The 20798-nt window shown below is 39.5% G+C and overlaps 1 protein-coding gene across 2 annotated transcripts in view; it reads right to left on the bottom strand.

The window, feature by feature from the left end:
- Positions 1 to 2359, bottom strand: part of VPS13B (vacuolar protein sorting 13 homolog B) — a 593664-nt gene extending 591305 nt beyond the window's left edge. For both annotated transcript variants that reach the window (XM_008148507.3, XM_054708717.1), the window contains exons 1-2: positions 2240 to 2359; positions 1649 to 1827 (exon numbers count right to left, since the gene is read on the bottom strand). In XM_008148507.3, coding sequence (XP_008146729.2) covers positions 1649 to 1795 — 147 coding nt within the window. In that variant the 5' untranslated portion in view covers positions 1796 to 1827; positions 2240 to 2359. The remainder of the gene's footprint in view (positions 1 to 1648; positions 1828 to 2239) is intronic.
- Positions 2360 to 20798: the final 18439 nt, after the last annotated feature.

The following is a 20798-nucleotide window of genomic DNA, read 5'->3' as shown; positions in this document are numbered from 1 at the left end:
ATAGTCAAGGGGATGTAAAGCAGAGCAGAGGGAATACAGAGTCAATAGTATTCTAATAACTGTGCATGGTGTCAGATGGGTACAAGATTAACCAGCATGATCAATTAGTAAATTATATAATGTCTAATCGCTGGGGTGTACACCTGAAACTAATATATTATTGTACGTCAACTGCAATTGACAAACAAAATGATTAAAGCCAAAAAATAAAAGTAAATAAAAAATACCAGACATACCAAATAATAGTAAAAATGTGAGTAACTGGGAGCCCTCATGCATTGTTGGTGAGAATGTAAATTGTTACAACCACTCCACAAAACTATTTGGCAATATCCATTAAAGCAACATCCATTAAAACTAAACTTACGACTACCTCCCAGATATACACTTACGGGAAACTAATACGTATGTTCACCAAAATACAGGTACAATAATGTTCATAAGAGCTTTCTTCGCAAATAGTCAAAAGCAGAAGTAAATTGTGAATCTTTATACAACTGAATACTACAAGGCAGTACAAAGAACAAGCTACCACTCGTGCAAAAACATGAGTCAATCTTAGCTATAATGTTGAAGAAGCCAGACACATTTCCCATTTATTTACAATTCAAGGACAGGTAATATTTGCCTGTGTTGAAAGAAGTCAGAATAGCCATCATCTGTATGGGGGGTTAGGAGGGTTATTAATTGTAAAGGGGCACAGGGGAGCCACTTGGGGTGCAGGAAATATTCTATTTCTTGATCTGGATGGTAGTTACACAGGTATATACATATGTAAAAATTGAGCTGCATACTTAGCATTTGTGTGCATAATTAACGTTGAAGAAAGCGGGAGGAACCAGAATATTATTTCTTAGTGTTAACTCTAGATTATTCAATAACAGTGGAAAGAGTGAAATATAACTAAAAATTATTGGTAACTATCACCATCAGAGTAACTCTTTCCTTATCTCCTAAAAAACAATTGGTCTCTGACTCTTCTGAATTTCCACACGTTTGTATCCTCAAACCTAATAGAGTTGGCCTGACATACCTTAGTACTAAATGAAATAGTAAGTATATGAACTTTGAAGTTACAGTTCATTTGGATCAGAGCATCCTCACATTAAAAAAAAAAAAAAAAAAACTAAAAAAAATGGGATTAAGAAAGAAGTTTTCCGTTTTGCCGGCATTCTCAGTGTGTCCACTCTATACTTTGAGAATGCCATGCGTAATGTCACCTTTCCTACTATGAGACATAACTTTCCTCAACATCTTGCTTTCTTTCGGACCCTTCCATTCCCCAAAGGGAGAACGGGAATGTATTATTTTCTAGCATCACACAAAACTTAGCCATGTAAATCAGCACGTTCGATAAGGCCTGAGAATTGAGTAAATAAGCTGAGCGATTCTAACAAGAACAATGAATGACATTGTTTTCCTATTTGATGAGGCAACTTTTGGAGACCCGATTCTAACAAACCATCACGAATGATACAGCATAAAAACATACCTTTGTAAAGGAAGGTGTCTAGTTTTAAGGTAGCCAAAAATAGTTTAACAGGGGAAAAAATTCACTTTTAAAACATAAAGTCAAAGTGTAGGGAACAACGGGTTACTTCTACACAAGCTGAAAATGTGTCCAATAAATGACAACTACACAGCTTACCTGTTCCAGCACATCCAACTTTAACTCGAGCTTGCTGAGAACCACATCTCCACCCCATAGTGAAAGCTGCAGATCTGATGGCTTTAGGTTCTTGATGTAGCGATCCACATAGCTCATTAAAATTGGAGTCACATACGACTCCAGCATCGTTTAAGGTGCAGAGAAGTCAAAGTCAGAAGCTGAAGGGGGTAAAGAGAAATATTAGAAGTAATTGAGTCTGTGGTGCAACGAAGGAAAAAAAAAAAAAAGGCACTTTTCGGAAGGGGCAAAAGAGGCCGAAAAGCAACAGTCCCACTAAAGCGGCCGCTCGCCTCCTCCCAGAAGCAGAAAAAAAAAAACTCATTAGACTCTGCTCCTGGGGCAACTCCCCTCAACTCGCCGGCCAAGGACTGGGAGAGGGGGTGACCTGAAGACACCGATTCCCCAGGAAGAGAATGAAGCGCAGCGGGGGCCCCCTCCGGCCGCTGCACCTCTTCACCAGCCCGGCGCTCCCATAAGGCCGTCGCCTTCCAGAACCCGCCACAGCACCAGAGCCGTAAGGAAACCGGCTCCCGCCCCCCCCGCCCCCCTGCACCCTCGGCTGACACTCACGCCGAAGAGGACCGTGGCATCCCTTCCACCTCCCGGCACCGAAAACCCCGCCCGGCGTGAGGCCGCTCCTTCGCGGCGCCACTTCCGGGTGTGCCGTCCTCGGTGCTCAAAACAAGCTGTCCCCCCCCCACTGCCTCCCCGCGACTCCGCGGCGGGACCGGAGTTCCCAGGCGGGGGAAGCCACTCAGCGCGTCTCGTAGAGGGAAGCTTCCGGCCCTCGGCGGGCGGGCCTCAGTCCCCGCTGCGATCCCGCCGGGGGTCAGGACCAGGCTTGCGGAAGTGCCGGCGGGGGAGGTGGGCGGACCGGAAAAGTGGAGGCACCGGAGACCCGGAAGTGGCGCTCCGCTGAGAGCGCGGCCGCAGGTGGGGGAGATGCAGTCGGGCCGTAGGTCCGAAGGGGAAGAAAGCGGGTCCCAGGGTTTCAAACCCTGGAAAACAAGTGGTGGTGGTTTCTCTCGGGAAATGGAAGGCCTGGGGAGAGGAACGTGGGTTCAGTGGGCAGGACTCCGAAGGCCGTAGGTAGGAGAAGGGTGGCGGGGGAGTAAAAGTAGATCCGAGCTTCATTTGCTGGGGGGGAAAGGTGGATATGGAAGGAGAAAGCGAAGGCCTGGCGAAGGGGTGCAAACGTAAGGGACTGCATTTTGGCCGAACTTGTAAACAAGCCCTGGCGTCCTTTTATGTTGGGGAAGCGGTGGGGTCAGCGTTACCAGGTTTGTGCTGCGGGGCCCAGAAGGAAGGGTCCGAGAAAACACTGGAGAGCACTGGGTTGCACTCTGACTTAGGGCTTCAGAAAAGGGGCGGGAATATCAGAAGGAAGAAGGAAATGAGACTGTGAGATACACAGTGAAAAGAAATAGCAGATAAGGAATTCATTCGGGGGATTTTAAGAGTCAATGTTAGTTTTTACGAGGCTGACAAGAATGTATAAAATAATATTTCCTTCTAGGACCCTGCAAGCTAACGAAGTCAAGCAACTCAAGCACCTAACTTGGAAAAACATACACGGAGCTTAAAGGATAGCATAGGGCCGCGGTCGGCAAAGTCATTAGTCAGCAGAGCCAAATATCAACAGTACAACGATGGAAATTTCTTTTGAGAGCCAGATTTTTTAAACTTCTTCTAACGCCACTTCTTCAAAATAGACTCGCCCAGGCCGTGGTATTTTGTGGAAGAGCCACACTCGCGAGCCGCAGTTTGCCGACCACGGGCATAGGGCATATGGCCAGCGTTTTTTTGACCAAGGTCTCTTAGTTTTAGTAACCACTGAAGAAAACCCCTACCGCTGCATTTTGAAAATAGTCAACTTGTAAAATTATTAAAATGCCCACCCATGTTGTCCTTGCATTTAATTGTAAATACTTAATAAATTCCTAAAGCTCTTGACAGGAATTCAAGTTATGATTTCTTGAGTTTTGAAAACTACAATAGGAAATAAGCACAGGTGTTTGGATTTATTTTTTAATGAAAGTAATGAACTAAGTTGAAAATAAAAAAGACAGCAGCTAATTGCTAATTCAGAGCAACTGTCCCCTCACAAAAAGCCTTGAAGAATAACCCAAGTAATTTGGGTCTTAACTAAAACCTACTAAATTAGGCAAATAAATTAGCTAAGTAATTTCTAAAATTACCAGCCTCACCTGCAAGGAACAGATTGAAGACATGACTTGGAGTTTTAATATAAAGAAAATGGTTTCAGCCCAGGCCAGATAGTAGGATAGAGTCATCCCCATATGCTAAGGCGTCCTCAAACGATGGCCCGCGGGCCACATGCGGGTGTTTTTGCCGTTTTGTTTTTTTAATTCAAAATAAGATATGTGCAGTGTGCATAGGAATTTGTTCATAGTTCTTTTTGAACTATAGTCCGGCCCTCCAACGGTCTGAGGGACAGTGAACTGGCCCCTGTTTAAAAAGTTTGAGGACCCCTGTACCTCCCCTCAGGGCAATCAACCCAGGAATTTGTAGATGGGTGGAGCAAAAATGGATGTTTCTCTCCCTCGTTCTCTAAAATCAATAAATAAATAATTTAAAAAGAAAAGAAAATAGTTCCACTAATTTTATGAGAGCCCTAGGTGGTCTAGAATAGAAGCTCTAGTCTTGTTATCTAGAGAAAGAAATAGGGCCTAGTCTTATTTGTGCAGCAATTTAATAAGTAAAAACAGTGTATTGAGAAAAATTAGCCAGATATTTAAAACAAATAGTTGTTTTACTATGATGTACAGCATGGGACAAAAGTAGGTTTACAGTTCTGAGTATACAAAACAGTTTATTCTTGTATTATTTTTTTATTATTTTCCATAGGAACAACTGTAAACCTACTTTTGTCCCACCCTGTAGGCACAATAATAAATAATAATGGGATAGTTAACATTTTTTTTTTGTTCCAGTATGTCCATTTTCTCTTGGAGCCAAAAAATGTAGCAAATTCCTGGCTTTGGAAAAATATTTGAGAACTGATTGTTTGTTTGAAGAATCCAAAGGTTTTCAGCCTGTGCTCTCATGTGCCCTGTTCTGTAAGCAGTCAAGATTAATTTAATTCCTTTTCAACTAATACATTTCATAGCTCATGGGTTTGTTGTTTTTTTTACATCAAATGAACAGCCTTTCCCAAATCTCCTATTATATGTCTTTCTATTGTAAGATCCCCATTCCCCCAAAAAAAAATTTTTTTCATCTTCTCAAGAAATCTTTGAGGCAGGTTGGTTATATAGCTAATAGCTCTGTAGAGTCAAGTGAACTTTTTTTCTTTTCTTAATTAGAGCAATTGTAGCTTCACAGCAAAATTGAGCTTAAAGTACAGAGAGTTCCCATATAATCCTTGTCTGTCTCCACACACACACAACCTTCCCTACTACCAACACCCCCCACCACAGTGGTACGTATATTACAACTAATGAACCTACGTTGACACATCATTTTCACCCAAAGTCCATAGTTTAGGGTTCATTCTTGGTGTTGCGCATTCTATGGATTTTGACAAATGTATAGGACACATATCCACCATATACAGAATAGTGTCACTACCCTAAATTATCTTCTATGCCTGTTCATCCCTCCCTCCCCCAAACCTCTGGCAGCCACCGAACTTTGTGCTGTCTCCATAGTTTTGCTCTTTCCAGGATGTCATTTACTTCTTCCATTTAGTAATGTGCACTTAAGTTTCCTCCATGTCTTTTCATTTTTTTGATAGCCCTTTGTTTAATGCTGAATAATACACCACTGCATGGATGTATCACAGTTTATCCATTTGCCTGTTGAAGGATATCTTGCTTATAAACACTTGTGTATACATAAATTTTTGTGTGCGCATAAATTTTAACTACTATAGATAAATACTAACAAGTGCAATTGCTGGATTATATAAGAATATGGCTAGTTTTGTTTAAAAAACGAAGTGGCTGTACCATTTTGCATTCCCACCAACAATGAATGAGAGTTCCTGTTGCTCTACTTCCTTGCCAGCATTTTGTGTTACCAGTGATCCAGATTTTGGCCATTTTAATAGGTATGTAGTGGTGTCTCATGGTTTTAGTTTGCCATTTGTATATCTTCTTTGGTGAAATGTCTGTTCTTGTGTTTTGCCCAGTTTGCAATCAGGTTATTTTCTTATTGTTGAGTGTTAAGAGGTCCTTATATGTTTTGTATAAAAATCTTTTATCAGATGTGTGTTTTGCAAATATTTTCTCTTGGTCTGTGGTTCTTCTCTTGAAATTGTCTTTTGCAGAGCAAAAGTTTTTAATTGTAATGAAGTCTGGATTACCAATTTTTTTCATGGGTCCCGTCTTGTGTTATATTGAAAAAGGTTTTGCCATAGCAAAGGTCACCTAGGGTTCCTCCCGTTCTCTTCCTGGAGTTTTATCATTTCTTGTTTCATATTTAGCAGTACAACCCATTTTGAGTTCATTTTTGTGCAGAGTATAAAGTCTATGTCTAGATTCATTTTTATTTTTATTTTTTGGTTGTGGATGTCCTATTTCTCCAGCACCATTTGTTGAAAAGTTTCTTTGCTACACTGAATTGCCTTTGCTCCTTTGTCAAATATCAGTTGACTATGTTTATGTTCATCTATTTCTCTTAGCAGTTCTAGCAGTTTTTGCCTTACATATTAGGTTTCCCCTAGGATATTTCTGCTGATGGGTTTCTGCTGTGCTAAGTTGTGTTTTTCTGTCTCTCCAATTTGGGGAATAGTGATTTGCCCTATGAGCAACTTCTCTGATGGATCTAAGAGATGGTGATATTTCATTTTGTTCAGTTTTTTACTTGTTAAGATGGAGTTGCAACTTTTAAGCTACTTACATACTAGACCGGAAACCAAAAGTCTCAGGTGAAACTTTTAAATACTTGAGTGGTGTTTGAAAGTTTGAACAAAGTAGAGAAAGGCTCCTTTACTGTTTAGTTTTCTATTATATTTAGTGTATGTATGAGATCTTCAAGTACAGGAACTTGTATCCCTGGCACCTTGTATATTATGATACTTAATAGGTTGTGTGGCAGTTACTAACTTTAACAGTTATTCAATAAATCTGTTCAGTTTCCTACCTGTGCACATGACTAGATTATCACTAGAGCTCTCTTACAATCATGTGTTGTCAAGTAACTGAGTTCTGAGCATTTGAATTGGGTTGAAGTAATGTAGCTACAGGGCTGGCTCATAAAAGTCCTCCACAATACAGCTTTATTCTTTCTCCCATCACCAAATTAGATAAGATGCAACAGAGAAATCCAATGTCCAAGTGATGCCCAGGAGAAAAAGAATGGGAGAGTGAATCTGTGAACCTTGCCTAGGGGTACACAAACTGCTAATTGGTCACATTCATTAGAATTTTGCATGATTGAAAAATCAAATACTGCTTACCTCCTGGGATTTGAGGGTTTAACGGTTGTAGCAGGAAATGTTATATTAAGTAATAGGTAATAGACATTAGCTGAAATTAATCCATTCAACTTTTTTACTTCAGGAATATGAGAATTGAAGTAAGTTAATTTACTTACAAAATTATCATTGTTTAATTCAATTTTAAAATATACTTAGACATCACTGAGTTACTCATTGAATATTTATTACATGTTATTATACCTTGTTCCTTTTGTAACAAAAATATGGCACAATGAGGAAGTTCAGACATGGAAAGATTAAGTGAACTACCTATGGTCACAGCTTGTCAACCCAACTTGTATGACTTCAAGTCTCAATTTCTTCCCTTTTGAGAAGGAAAAAAAGAAACATAAAATAAAAATCTGTTAATTACTATAATAATAGAACAACAAAGAACTTTTTCTGGGTTTAGAGTAATACACATTAAGTAGCTGCACAAAACACTTCTGACTAGCCTCCTAAAGAATTACAGCACATAAAATTTTTATTATAGCCTCAGAGTTAACTATAAACAAGTATCTGTGCAAGTCATATAGGTGTTATCACACTATGATAGCTGGGCAGTGTGTAGTTCAGTTGATATAAAATCAATAATAATCATGGTTGCTTCAAGTTATTGAAATATATTAGTTTGGTATATAACAATTAGAAAAAAATAACAGTAAAGAATAACTTATTATATATGTAGTATATATACTATAGTGTATATAGATAGTACATGGTGTTTATATATAGTATATATACAATATGTAAGATATATATGTGTATATCTATATCAAATGGGAATTCTGTAGCTAGAAAAGTAAATAGCTAAAATTCAAAATTCACTAGAGAGCTTCAAGAGCAAACATGAACAGGCAGAAAAAAGATCAGCAAACTTGAAGTTAGGAAAATAAATAATCCAGTCTTTGGAGCAGAAAGGAAAAATAATGGGGAGTGGGGGACAACTTGTGGGACAGAATTAAATATCACATCATTGTGGGAGTCTCAGAAAAAAAGAGAGAGAGAGAATGGAGCAGGAAGAATATTTGAAGAAATAAAGACTTCAAACATCCCAAATTAGACAAAAGAGTTAAATCTACACATCTAAGAAGCTCAACAAACTACAAGTAAGATAAACTCAAAGAGATTCTCACCAGAACACATTGTAATAAAACTGTCAAATATCAAAGAAAGACTGAGCAAGCAACAGAGAAAAACGATTTAACATGTACAAGTGCTCCTCTACAAGATTAACAACCTATTTCTCATCAGAAACCATGGAAACCAGAAAGCAATGGGACAACATATTTAAAGTGCTGAAAGGAAAATAAATTATCAACTAATAATTCTACATCTGCAAAACTAATCTTTAAAAATAAAGGAGGAATAAAGACATTTTCAGATAAACAAAAGCTAGGGAGTTTGTTGCTATGAAACTAACCCTATAAGAAATGCTAAATTAAAGAATTGAGAAACAAAAATATATAAGACGTTAAAAAAAAAAACAGCAAAATGACTAAACTAAGTTCATCTTAATCAGTAGCCATCATAAAAATAAATGGATTAAATTCACAAAATAAAAGACAAAGATTGTCAAAATGGGTTAAAAAACATGCTCCAACTACATGCTGTTTATAACAGATTCACTTAGATCCACAGACAGAAAAGGTTGAAAGTGAAAAGATGAAAAAAGATATTCCATGCAAATGGAACATATTAATAGACATTAGTGGCTATACCAATAGACTTTACTAGTAAGTCAGAAATTATTACAAGAGACATATGTGGACATTATGGTCTGTTTCTGATCAATTGCTTTCTTCCATTTCATTCAGCTCTTTTTCTGGAGATTCCTCACATTCTTTCATTTGGGGCCTGTTTCTTTGTTTCCCTATTTTTGCTGTTTCTTTGTGTTTGTGTCTGTACTTTGGATAGGATTGCTAAGACACCCAGTCAGTGGGGTGACCTTCTGTAATGGGTGTCTTGTGAGACCCAGTGGTGTAGTCTCCTTGATCTTCTGAGCTGGGTACTCTAGGAATGCCCTTGTGTGGGTTATATCTGCCCTCCTGTTATAACTGGATCTTGCTATTTGTTGCCCCATTTGTGGGTGGGCTCAGCCCTCAGAGTGGCTGCCTTGAGGCTCTACCCTGACCACATCATGCGAACTGTTATACAGACGCTGACAGAACAAGACCAAACTGAAAACAACACATAGAGAGAAACAAACCAACAACAACAAAAAGAATCAGAAAAAAAGAATACCAAAACACCAAAAGAATTAGAGAAGAAAAGAAACCAAAAAGAGGTTATGAAAGAAAAGAAGGAAAAGTAAAAGAATAAGAATAAAAAAAGAATAATAAATAATAATATTTTAAATGTTATAATAGTGGATAAAATAAAATGTAGAATAGGAAAAGAAGCATGGCAAAAAGATAGAAAGAAAAATAGAATAAAAGAAGGAAAGATAAATAAGATATATGAAATTAAAAAAAAGAAGAAAAATTTTTTTAGTCCTCAACTGAGGATGTTTTTTCCATTGATTTTTAGAGACAGTGGAAGGGAGGGATGGGGTGAGAGAGAGAAAGACTGATATGAGAGAGATACATCGATTGGTTGCCTCCTGCACATGCCCTGATTGGGGCAGGGATCAAATCTGCAACCCAGGTATGTGCCCTTGACCAGGAATCGAACTCATGACCCTTTGGTGTGAGGGCCAATGCTCTAACCATTGAGTACACTGGTCAGCCTAGAAAAAAAAATAATGAAATATAAAAGAAAAAATAAAATGAAGAATCTTTAAAAATGCCATTTGCTTGCAAGATTTTTGTGCCTGCTGCAATTACTCTTTCGATCTTCTGTCTGTGAAGTGCCTGGACTTTGCTCTGATGTCTGAATCTGGCCACTTGGTTTGCAGGTCCAGGCCTCCCAGGAGATTCCGTGGTGCTAGCCCATGTCAGTCGCTGTCCCTGCCTGGCCCTTGGCAACCGGACTGAAGCTTAGCAGGCTGAGCCCCAAGTAGCTCAGTGGGCTGGGCCTCCACAGCCCAGGGGCTGGGTCCCTTCTCTGAACCACTGCCCTTTCCCCCATGGAAGTGCCCTTTGGGGGATATCTGGGTTTCGGCAGGGTGGTTTACCAGTAAATAGTCTAGCGTTGTGGGTGGTGCCCGGAGCTTGTAGAAGGCAGGCTTCCCAGAGCTGCGCTGGCTGTACTCACTGGGCATCTCCCCTCCCGTTCCCCACAATGCAGCCAAAGGGCCCAGCACAACCACAAACAGTCACAATGCCTCAGCTCTGCCTGGTTCCCTGGCACCCCCTCGCTGCCACACCAAGTAGGAGGGGATATTAAAAAAGAAATTAAATTTTAAAAAAAGAGAAAAAAAAAATTAGCCTTGCTTGGCATTCCAATCTTTCCTCACAGCTGGCCCAGTACCTGAGTCCTCTGAACCGCTCAGAGAGCAGTAGAGGGTGCAGAGGTCCAGCCCAGCGCTGCCCCCCCCCCGCCCCCCTCGCCTGGTCATAGCATGATGGGCAGACCCAGCAGTTCCACAGATGGGAGGAGGGATGCAGCTGTGTAATCGAGGTGGGCAAGTCCGATCCTCTTTCCCAAGCCCCTCTGTGCAGACCTTGTCGCCAGGCACTCTGCCCAAAATTCTTCCAGATAATAGCAGGCCCCTCAGAGTCACTGCTAGGTGTACCAGACCCTTCTGGCCCTGAGCGCTACCGTGTCGCCCCTCCCGCAAATACAAATCGGAGGAGACTTCCCAGGTTGGTGGTGTAACAAAGAAGTCGCTCTTCTCCTGGGATGGTGTGGGCTGTCTTCCAGGTGGGCCAGATCCCCACTGATTCCCACAATGCCTCAGCTATGCGAGCTCCCCGTCCCTTCTCGGTTGCTCTGGATTGGGTACCCCTGCCTGAGACTCGGACCACACGCTCCCAGGGGGGCAGGGCTCCACGGCGGCAAAATCGCTGGGGAAGCTCCATGAGTTGCCTCACCCTTTCCTTCCTCCCTCCTGTCCTTCTCTGCTCCCTGCAACCCATATTTCAGATCAGCTACACTTTAACTGGGCTTTCTAGCCGATTGCTCTGCAGTTTAGCCGCAAGTCCAGTCCCGGTTGGAAGCAAGTGGATAGAGCCTCTTGCTCCTCTGCATTCATCCAGGATAGCTATAGTTTTGGTCCTGATTTTTTTTAAAACTTAGCATTTTACCAAAGTTATTTAACACATTAACCTTGTAAATGTCAAGTTTATGTGTGAGCAATCATCAAAATTAGGGTAATTTTCTGTGAGGGCATCTTTCATAGTCATTACATACGTGCAAACATAGCATAAACATCAGAAAATTTTAAGAGGAAAATATTTTATCTACTACACCTATGCCAAATTAAATTTTAAAAAATTTTAATAATAAATAAAATACTTATAAAAGTTCATTCTCAGGCCAGCTATCTGTAAGTCTGATCTTATGAGATCCCATAGGGCGTACATTAGATTAAAATGTTTGATTTATTATTCACTCTGACAGTAATATAATCTAAAACAACACTCTGAGGATTACTTTGGTCTGAAAGGCCAAGGATATGATAACCCTATAATATGAAGAGTACAATAATATTTACCAGATTGGTTTTGATTACTTTTTATGTGAAAGGTAGGCACAAAATATTTTTACCATATTTGAAATTGCCATTTTTAATAAAGAAAAATAATCAAGAAACCACTGCTAGCTATAAGCTTTACAACAATTATAATAGTTTATTTTTTAAAAAATTTGGCCTAGAAGAAGCATCATGAATAATACTATAGCAAATACCTTTTGGAGAAAAATGAAACATCATCATATTCTATTATTTAGCATGTAACCAAAAAAATAACTTTCTCCAGCTTCCAATAAAATAAAATCTAAATCTTGAACTACCTCTCCCCTATCTGAATGAAAGTTTCAAAGCTATTATTATATTTTCTTAGGTTAACAGCTTTGAGGAGGTAAAAACTACATTGTGTTTTTTTCTATATGTGTCTACATTTAAAATACTATTTTTGCTAGATCTTTCCCGACAAATAATTTTATTGAGTACTTTCAAAAGTGTAGAGACTTTTATTTCAAAGTTTTGTTCATATTCTCATGGCACATCAAATTTTAAGGAAATATTTTTATCATCAAAAAGGAATTCTGGTAATACTTGTTTCATTGGGTTTGCAAACTTTTCTTCATATTTGCTCTTACATCTCCAATCTGCCATTTCCCTTAGTTTTAGTGTATTATAAATTTCTTCAAAATGGTAGAATAAAAAAGAAATGTGTGTAAACATTAATTTTTAAGTAGCCATGTCCTTAATCCACTAAACTTTTGTCATTTTATCTTAATAGTATTTCATGTTAAAAAAAAAAAAGTGAATACAACTATCTGACACCCTTCAGTTATACTTTGACTAGTGATGGTTTGTGTCAGTTATTGACGACTTGAGTTAGAGAACCCTTGACCATATCAATAAAAACCAGTCAAACTATATGATAACTTTAACATCAAAATCATCAGTTATTGATAGGAAGAAGATTGCACAGGGAGATAATGCTTTCAGTGGAGGGTTGTGTTTGATGAAAAGAAAATTAAAATTCTAAATGTAAGTCAATAGTAAATCCAAAGCCATTCCTCTCAAGGGAAGTTTGACATTATGTTTTTTACTTTCACAATCCTTTCATCATTACAAGAGCTTTTTTTTTTTTTTTCTGGTTCAAATATTGCTTTCCTCCTTTTAAAAGTCATTCCTGAACACATTAGCCTAGATGAGCTAATTTCAGATGGCTTATTTACCTGCTCATAGATTTATATGCCACCTGCTTTTGCTTTTTCTACAGATGCAAAGTCAATCTCTGGGGCAAAATTCCACCTTTCTCTTTCTGCCACACAAGTGGTAAATAACATTACCCAATAAATTTTAGCATTTCCCCCAAATGTGTAGGATACAAAAAATGTATTCATTCGTGTGAGATATAAAAATGTACACTCACACTTCTGAAATCAACAGCCAGCCATTTCACACTTGGGCCAAAGGCAAACAAACATAATTCTCACTGGCAGCTGGACAACATTCCAAGCTGCCACCACATTAATTAACTCACCTCAATCAGATTCCACTTCAACTTGCACAGCTTGCTGCCAAGATGCCTAGCAATAAATTGTTAGGTTAAATACTGAACAAGGTAGGGAAATGCCATATGGTATGTTGTTATAAAAGAGTGGGATATTCTTGTTTAACACTAGTAGCTGGGTTTTCCATTTACTTTTTATTATTGTCTCTTGTGATTTGAGAATAATGAGTATATATTGTTATTTTTAAAATTAGTTTTAGAAAGAGGAAGGCGGTGGGGGACATCGATGAGAAACCTCAATCAGTTGCTTCCTGCATGTGTCCCATTGGGATCACACCCAAAACCTGGGCATGTGTCCCTGACTGGGAATCAAACCTGCTACCTTTTGGTGTACAGAAAGACACTCCAACCAACTGAGCCACACTGGCCAGGGCATGAGTATATACTCTTGTTGCTAAAATCTTGCTTATCTTATTATGAAGGGGAATGGGAGAGTAACAAGATAACAAAATACTTTTGTCCATAAGCTTCTGTAGTTGATATTCCCTATATTTCAAGGTAGCAGCTTACTTAGCAAGTACTGGGAATCCACTAATTATAAATTATTGTTTTAAATTTGAAGGGAATGTCAAAGGACTGAGAATTCAAATTCCCTTTTCATTGAGGTCTACTGGCAATTTATAAATAAATACAAACTACTTATTACTTGAAAAAATTCTAACCTGGAAGTCAAAATATTTGAGTTTGAAGTCCAGTTTCAGCCTCTGTCTAGCCATATCACTTTGGGAAAATCACTTGACTGCTCTGATATTATTTCCTTATTTGTCATAAGAAGTAGTTTGACTAGATGAGTGGTTCCCAAATCCTAATGCACAAATCAATTTAAGGAGCTTGTTTAAAATGCAGATTCTTGGATGCCACCCTTAGGAATGGAAACTGATTAGGTTGGATGTGAAGCCCAAGAGTCTGAGTTTGTAATGAGCAAGAAATTCTTCAGACAATAGTGTGCTGAAGGCCTGGGGGGGGGGGGGGTGCTGGCTGAAGGGGGTCAATGGGGGAAAAGAGGGGACATATAAAATACTTTCAACAATAAAGAAAAAAAGTAATTTAGAAAATTCTTCTGCTGATAGAGGACCCACATTTTGAGAAATACTAGACTACATGGTATCTAAGATCCCTTTACCTCTGACAGTGCATTATTTTACCTACCAGTCCATGCCACTGCTTTTATTTCTAGTGGTGTGATTTTGGAAGGAGGTATAATTGAGAGAGTTCATTCAGGACTTAATCACATTAGGTAGTTCTAATATCTAATGGAAAAGACTGAAAACACCAGAATATGACTACTCAAAGTCATGTAAGCATTTGCCTTTGGTTGTGGGATGGGTGATGGGGGTGATAGCTGACTGACTGCTATCCCTAAAAATCCTGCCTGAATATGTAGGTAGACTCTAAATCTAGACAAAGTATAATATAGAAAGCCATCCTGCAGATCCACTTTATTTTTTAATATATTTTTTATTGATTTCAGAGAGGAAGGGAGAGAGAGAGATAGAAAACATCAACGATGAGAGAGAATCATTGATTGCTGCCTCCTGCATGCCCCCTCCTGGGGGTGGGGGGGGGGGGTCAAGACCTCATGTGCCCTTGGCCAGAATCGAACCTGAGACTCTTAGTCCCCAGGCTGATGCTCTATCCACTGAGCTAGGGCCAGATCCACTTTATTCATATTCCGTTTTTAGTGGAGAGAGAGGGAGGGAGAGAGGGAGGGAGAGAGAGAGAGAGAGAGAGAGAGAGAGAGAGAGAGAGAGAGAGAGAGAGAGGCATTGATTTGTTGTTCTACTTATTTATGTATTTATTGGTTGATTCTTGTATGTGCCCTGACCGGGGATCAAACCTTCAACCTTGGCGTATTGGGATGATGCACTAACCAACTGAGCTACCCAGCCAGGGCCTATTCATATTCTTTATCACTCATCCAGCAAAGTCTTTCCTTGTTCTAAGGATGTTATAATGAATGCTTGTTTCATTTATTTTGCTTCTTCTGTACCTTGTATATTCTGCTTCTATTTTAAATGATAGAATGCAGAAAAATATTCTGTACTTGTTGCAAGATTATAAAAGACTAGAAACTTTTGGAAACCCCATTCTTCCTAGCTTCTAGGACATGACTTGGCAAGGACAGAAAAAGGCTTAACTAGTATACACTTTCAGTTCATTTCAAATAGGTGCTTATGGATTTTTACTGGGCCACATATATATTCTTCCATCTGATCCCTCTTATGACAAGCAGAGAGCTATCCCATAACACAGTTGTCTGAGCATAGCCTTATATTATGAAAAGAAGAACCTTAATTGGCCCAATGAAACTGTACGCAACACAGGCCTTTCTCATCATGTTACAAACTCAACAGGCGTGAAGCCTCAAAAAAAAGACTACTATTTTAGTACTTAACACTGTGAAGTCACCTTTATCCTTAATTTCTATCAATGGTGGATGTAAAAAGGCAATGTAGTAGTTGCTTTACTATTTAATTTACACCAATGAAACCTGATTCTCTTAGATTTAATCAGTTCCTTGCAAGCTACTCTAATTACCACAAAAGGTGTAATAATGTCCCTTCGAGTAATGTCCCTTATTGATCTTTGTATTCCCAGCTACTAAAATCAGGCTCTTTACTTAGTAGATGCTCAATTAATGAGTGCTGGCTTGGAGATATTCTGGCAGAGAAGGAAGAATTAAATCCTGTTGCAGACTTTTTCATCCCCTGCAGGTGGTGCTGGGAGACAGGTTCTTTATTTATTTACTTAATCATAATTATTTGGGATGGTTAAAGGTGTTCTCAGTACTTGGTTTAAAGCTATTGTAATTATCTTTTCTCTTTAGTTATTGAGTCACAAAGAACAAAAAGACTGAAAGGTGATCCAAGTGAAAGAAGAGACATTAAGATAATTAATGGTGTCTCCCAGGTCAGGCAGTAGAGAGATGCTGTAGGGATTTTGGGGAAAGAACTTTGTACACTTGTGTTTTCAAAATGAGAACATATATTCAGGAAATTATTCTTTGGTATTATCTATCTCTCCAGATCTACTATATTAACTCTAGTACTGTAGTTGTTACTTCTGGTATTTCTCACCATGGTTAGATATGACCGGTTGTTGGTATTTGGGGTTTCAAGCTTTAATAATTTCTGTCCACCTCACAACTTGTCCACCACACCTACCAATCAGAGTCAGCTGCCCTTTCCTCTGTGTTCCTCCAGTTCAAAGAAGGTATTGCTTATCGGGGTGATCACTTCATACATTATATAAAGTCTAATCACTATGTTGTACACTTGAAACTAATAGATTATTGTATATCAACTGAAAAAAAATAAAAATAAAGAAGGGGCCAGGCCGGTGGGGGGGAAGGGACACAGGAGGTTGGCCATGAGGGGCCATGGGAGGGTCGAGATAGGTTGGCTGGGAGGGGCCGAGGAAGGTTGTGGGGGCTGATCAGGGCCCCGATCGGGCCAGTTGGCTGCCGCAGTGCATGTCATAGTGACCAGTCATTCCGGTCGTTCTGTAGTTCCGGTCGCTTGGCTTTTATATATATAGATCTCTTCCAGGATTTACTTAATCTATGTTTAACCCTACTGTTAGGCATTGAAATTATTCTAAGTTTTCAAAACTACAAATAATGCTTGGATTTTCTTCCTTGTATATATATTTTGTATACAACTTTGGTGATTTGTTTATAATAAATTCAGAATTACTAAGCCAGGAGATATAAACAATTTTAAAACATCTAATCCAAAGAGTCAACAATCTTTGATGCCATTTTACTTTCTCACTAGAAGAAAAACTATGACTTGGGAAAAAAGGAATAATTTGAGAAGTAGTGAGAGAAAGGTGGGAAAGCATATGGAAGGACAACTCATAGAGAATAAGTGCTGCCGCCCGGCCAGCTTAGCTCAGTGGTTGAGCGTTGACCTATGAACCAGGAGGTCATGGTTCGATTCTCGGGCAGGGCACATGCCTGGGGTGCAGGCTCAATACCCAGCAGGGTCCGTGCAGGAAGTGGCCAATCAATGATTCTCTCTGATCATTAATGTTTCTATCTCTCCCTCTGTTTCTCTGAAATCAATAAAAAATATATATATTAAAAAAAACAACTGAGCTCCAGCTTCAAAAATCCTTCTGTGTGATCTCAGCCTTTATAAGAAAAGAGAGAATAAGTGCTGCCAAAGAAGAGAGAAGGGAAGGGAAGAGTAGGAAGCATGATGGAGTTGAAGACTGCCTACATAGGGATAAAACAAGGCATACTGAAGAGAAGATTTTAGAGTCAGATCTACATTTAAAACAACTCATCCACTAATTATCTATGTACCGTAGTCAAGTTACATAACTTCTCTAAGCCCCCATTTTCTTATCTGTAGATATGAAAAGCAAAGAACTTGTCAAATAGTAGGCACAGAATAAATGTTTGCTTCCTTCTGAAGAAATAGAATAAAAGGTTGGGGAGAGGCAGAGGAAAGAAAAAAGGAAATGGAAATGAAAGAATAAATAATCGAATATATGGAAAACAAAACTTAAAAGAAAATAAAATTTTATTTTACAAATTACTACTTTTATATAAAGTCCTGATGTAACATTAATGGCGAAATAGAAAAATGAAAGAAATCAAAGCCACACATAAGTGAACATTTGCTTATGGGAGAGAAAAGTGGGTTAATGTGTAACAAATACAAAGAATACCAGACCTTAATAAAATCAAATGTTGACTCAAAATATTTGCAGATTTTTTTTGTCTGTGGTTTGAAGAAAAGATCAATAAGAAAGATGCTGAGGAATTAAAAGGCAATTATGATTTGGAGTGCTTTCTATTCATTAAACCATGTTTTAAATTGGGAACAAATTGGAAATTGAAACCAAATCCACTGAAGCACTCAGTATTTTGACTGATCTTCAGCCCTAAAGACCTACACGTTATACCTGTGCTCCTGCATGCATGTACACGCTATCTTTTTCCTCTGTCAAGCAAAGACGCAGGTGGCAACACCCATTAGCACTCTGCTTTCTGTTACTTAACTTCTGATCTTTGCTTTCTCTTTCACAGACTAAAGATAATACCAAGAATTAAGAATCTCCTCACCCAGCCAGTGTAGCTCAATGGTTGACTGTCATCCGACCATTCAACCTATGAACCAGGAGCTCACGGATGGTTCGATTTCAGGTCAGGGCACATGTGTGGGGAGTGCAGGAGGCAGCCAATCAATGATTCTCTCTCATCATTGATGGTTCACTCTCTTTCTCCCTCTCCCTTCCTCTCTGAAATCAATAAAAATAGATTTGAAAAAGAAAAAAGGAATCTCCTCTTTCTTGAATTTCCCTACATGGGCTAGAAATCTTGAGAAAACAGGTTGCTTTTTTCTCATGAAATGTTTTGGCATTTCATGCATCTAACTGTGCCAAGACTGTCTTGAGACATTTTATTTGGTTTTTCCACTTGACAATTTAAATAAAACCTGCTTACTCAGAGGTAAAAGCACATCACCAAAAATTTAATATGCCTCAAAAAGAAAGTTAATCAAATATTAAATGAATTTTATTTTAATTAAGGGTAAAAAGATGAATCAGTTTTTATTTACTTTGCAATACATTCCTACAGCTTTCAATGACTAACACAGTTTTAGATTGGTGGAGCGCTCAGCTCTATGGGTGGTGGAAGAATAAACTGTAATGGGTTTCCTATTTGACGCCTCTTGGAGGAAAGTACTACTGATAAGCGTGATAATGGCTTTTCACACAGCAAAATTTCTTTAGGAACCAACCATGGAACATTAAAATGTTATATAGCAAACATCATATAATTTAGTTGAAGAAAATAATCTTCTACACAATCCTAATATATAAAAACCCAGGGTCCGTAACAACCAATTGAAGGCTCAACCCAATACCGGAAATCAGTCCTGCAGTGCAACCCAGCACTGACTGCTGAGAGGGATATGGATCAGGCCCGGAGAGAGGCCCAAAGAGAGAGGCAGGGTCTGATCTGCAGCCTCCGTGGCAGCTGTTGATCAGCCGTTGCCTCTCTCTTTCTCTCCGGGCTTCACCAGCAGCCATACCTCTGTTTCTCTCCGGGCCTCTGCGGGGGCTGCTGATAAGCCCCGCCTCTCTGATCAGGCAGACAAAGAGGTTAGGGGCAATCAGGCAGGCAGGTAGGTGAGCGGTAGGAGCCAGCGGTCCCAGATTGCGAAAAGGATGTCCGACTGCCGGTTTAAACTGGCAGTCGGACATCCCCAAAGGGGTCCCCAATTGGAGAGGGTGCAGGCTGGGCTGAGGGAACCCCCACTCTCTGTATGAATTTTGTGCACCGGGCCACTAGTCCTATATAATAAAAGGCTAATATGTAAATTGACCAAACGGCCAAATGACCGGTCGCTATGACATGCACTGACCACCAGGGGGCAGATGCTCAATGCAGGAGCTGCCCCTGGTGGTCAGTGTGCTCCCACAGTGGGAGCACTGCTCAGCCAGAAGCTGGGCTCACGGCTGGCAAGCACAGCAGCAGTGGCAGGAGCCGCTCCCGCCTCCACGGGGAGCGGGCCTAAGCCATCAGTCAGACATCCCCCAAGGGGTCTCAGACTGCAAGAGGGTGCAGACCAGGCTGAGGAACCCCGCCGCCCCCGAGTGCACAAATTTCATACACCAGGCCTCTAGTAGAATAATAAATAACCAGTTGAAATAAAGAATGGGTGATGCCCGGCCAGCATGGCTCAGTGGTTGAGCCTTGACCTATGAACCAGGAGATTATGGTTCGATTCCCTGTCAGGGCACATGCCCGGGTTGTGGGCCCGATCCCCAGTGTGGGGCATGCACAAGGCAGCTAATCAATGCTTCTCTTTCATCATTGATGTTTCTATCTCTCTCCCTCTTCCTTCCTCTCTGAAATCAATAAAAATATATATTTTTTAAAAAGAATGGGTGATGATTAAAGATTATTTTAATTCCAGTCTGACAGAAGCACTAAGTGGGGTTAGACCACACTTCTGATTTATTCTGGATTGCTCAGGCTATCCAACAATCCTATCTTCTCTCACTCAGCAGCAATATCTTCCAGACAATTTTTTTCGTGTCTTCTCACTTTCCTAACATCTGTCTTCCCAGAACTCTGAAGTAATTGGGGATCATAATACAGACTAGTTAAAAATCTGTACACATATTCTAGATCATTTCGACCAAGTCAAATTAGTCATTTCTTCCTTTGTCCTTGCCCCTTAACTTCCTCCCTTCGCTAATTCCTTCTACCCTTAATCCCAATGTGCAGACTTCAATTTTACATAATAGTTTGATTTTGTTATCCTTATAACGATGAAGTTATTTGATGGTAATTAGTACATAAAATTTCTGGCTCTCTGTTTTCCAAAAATGTTAACCAGGTCTTAGAGAATCTCAACAAATATAATGAAAGTATCTTACAAAAGGTAGTTTGTACTAAAATTCTTAATTTAGAGCTAGCACCATTCATTGTCTTTTCTGTACCTAAATCATAGATCTCTCCAGAAAAAAGGATTATATCCTTTTAAGGTGTCCAGTTTTCTTAAATATATCAAATACATTGAGTTTTTCAGGC

This window comes from Eptesicus fuscus, chromosome 19 (assembly GCF_027574615.1).
Source record: "Eptesicus fuscus isolate TK198812 chromosome 19, DD_ASM_mEF_20220401, whole genome shotgun sequence".
NCBI lineage: Eukaryota > Metazoa > Chordata > Mammalia > Chiroptera > Vespertilionidae > Eptesicus > Eptesicus fuscus.
The sequence above is the reverse complement of the archived record's forward strand: the minus strand, read 5'-3'. Positions and strand labels throughout refer to the sequence as shown.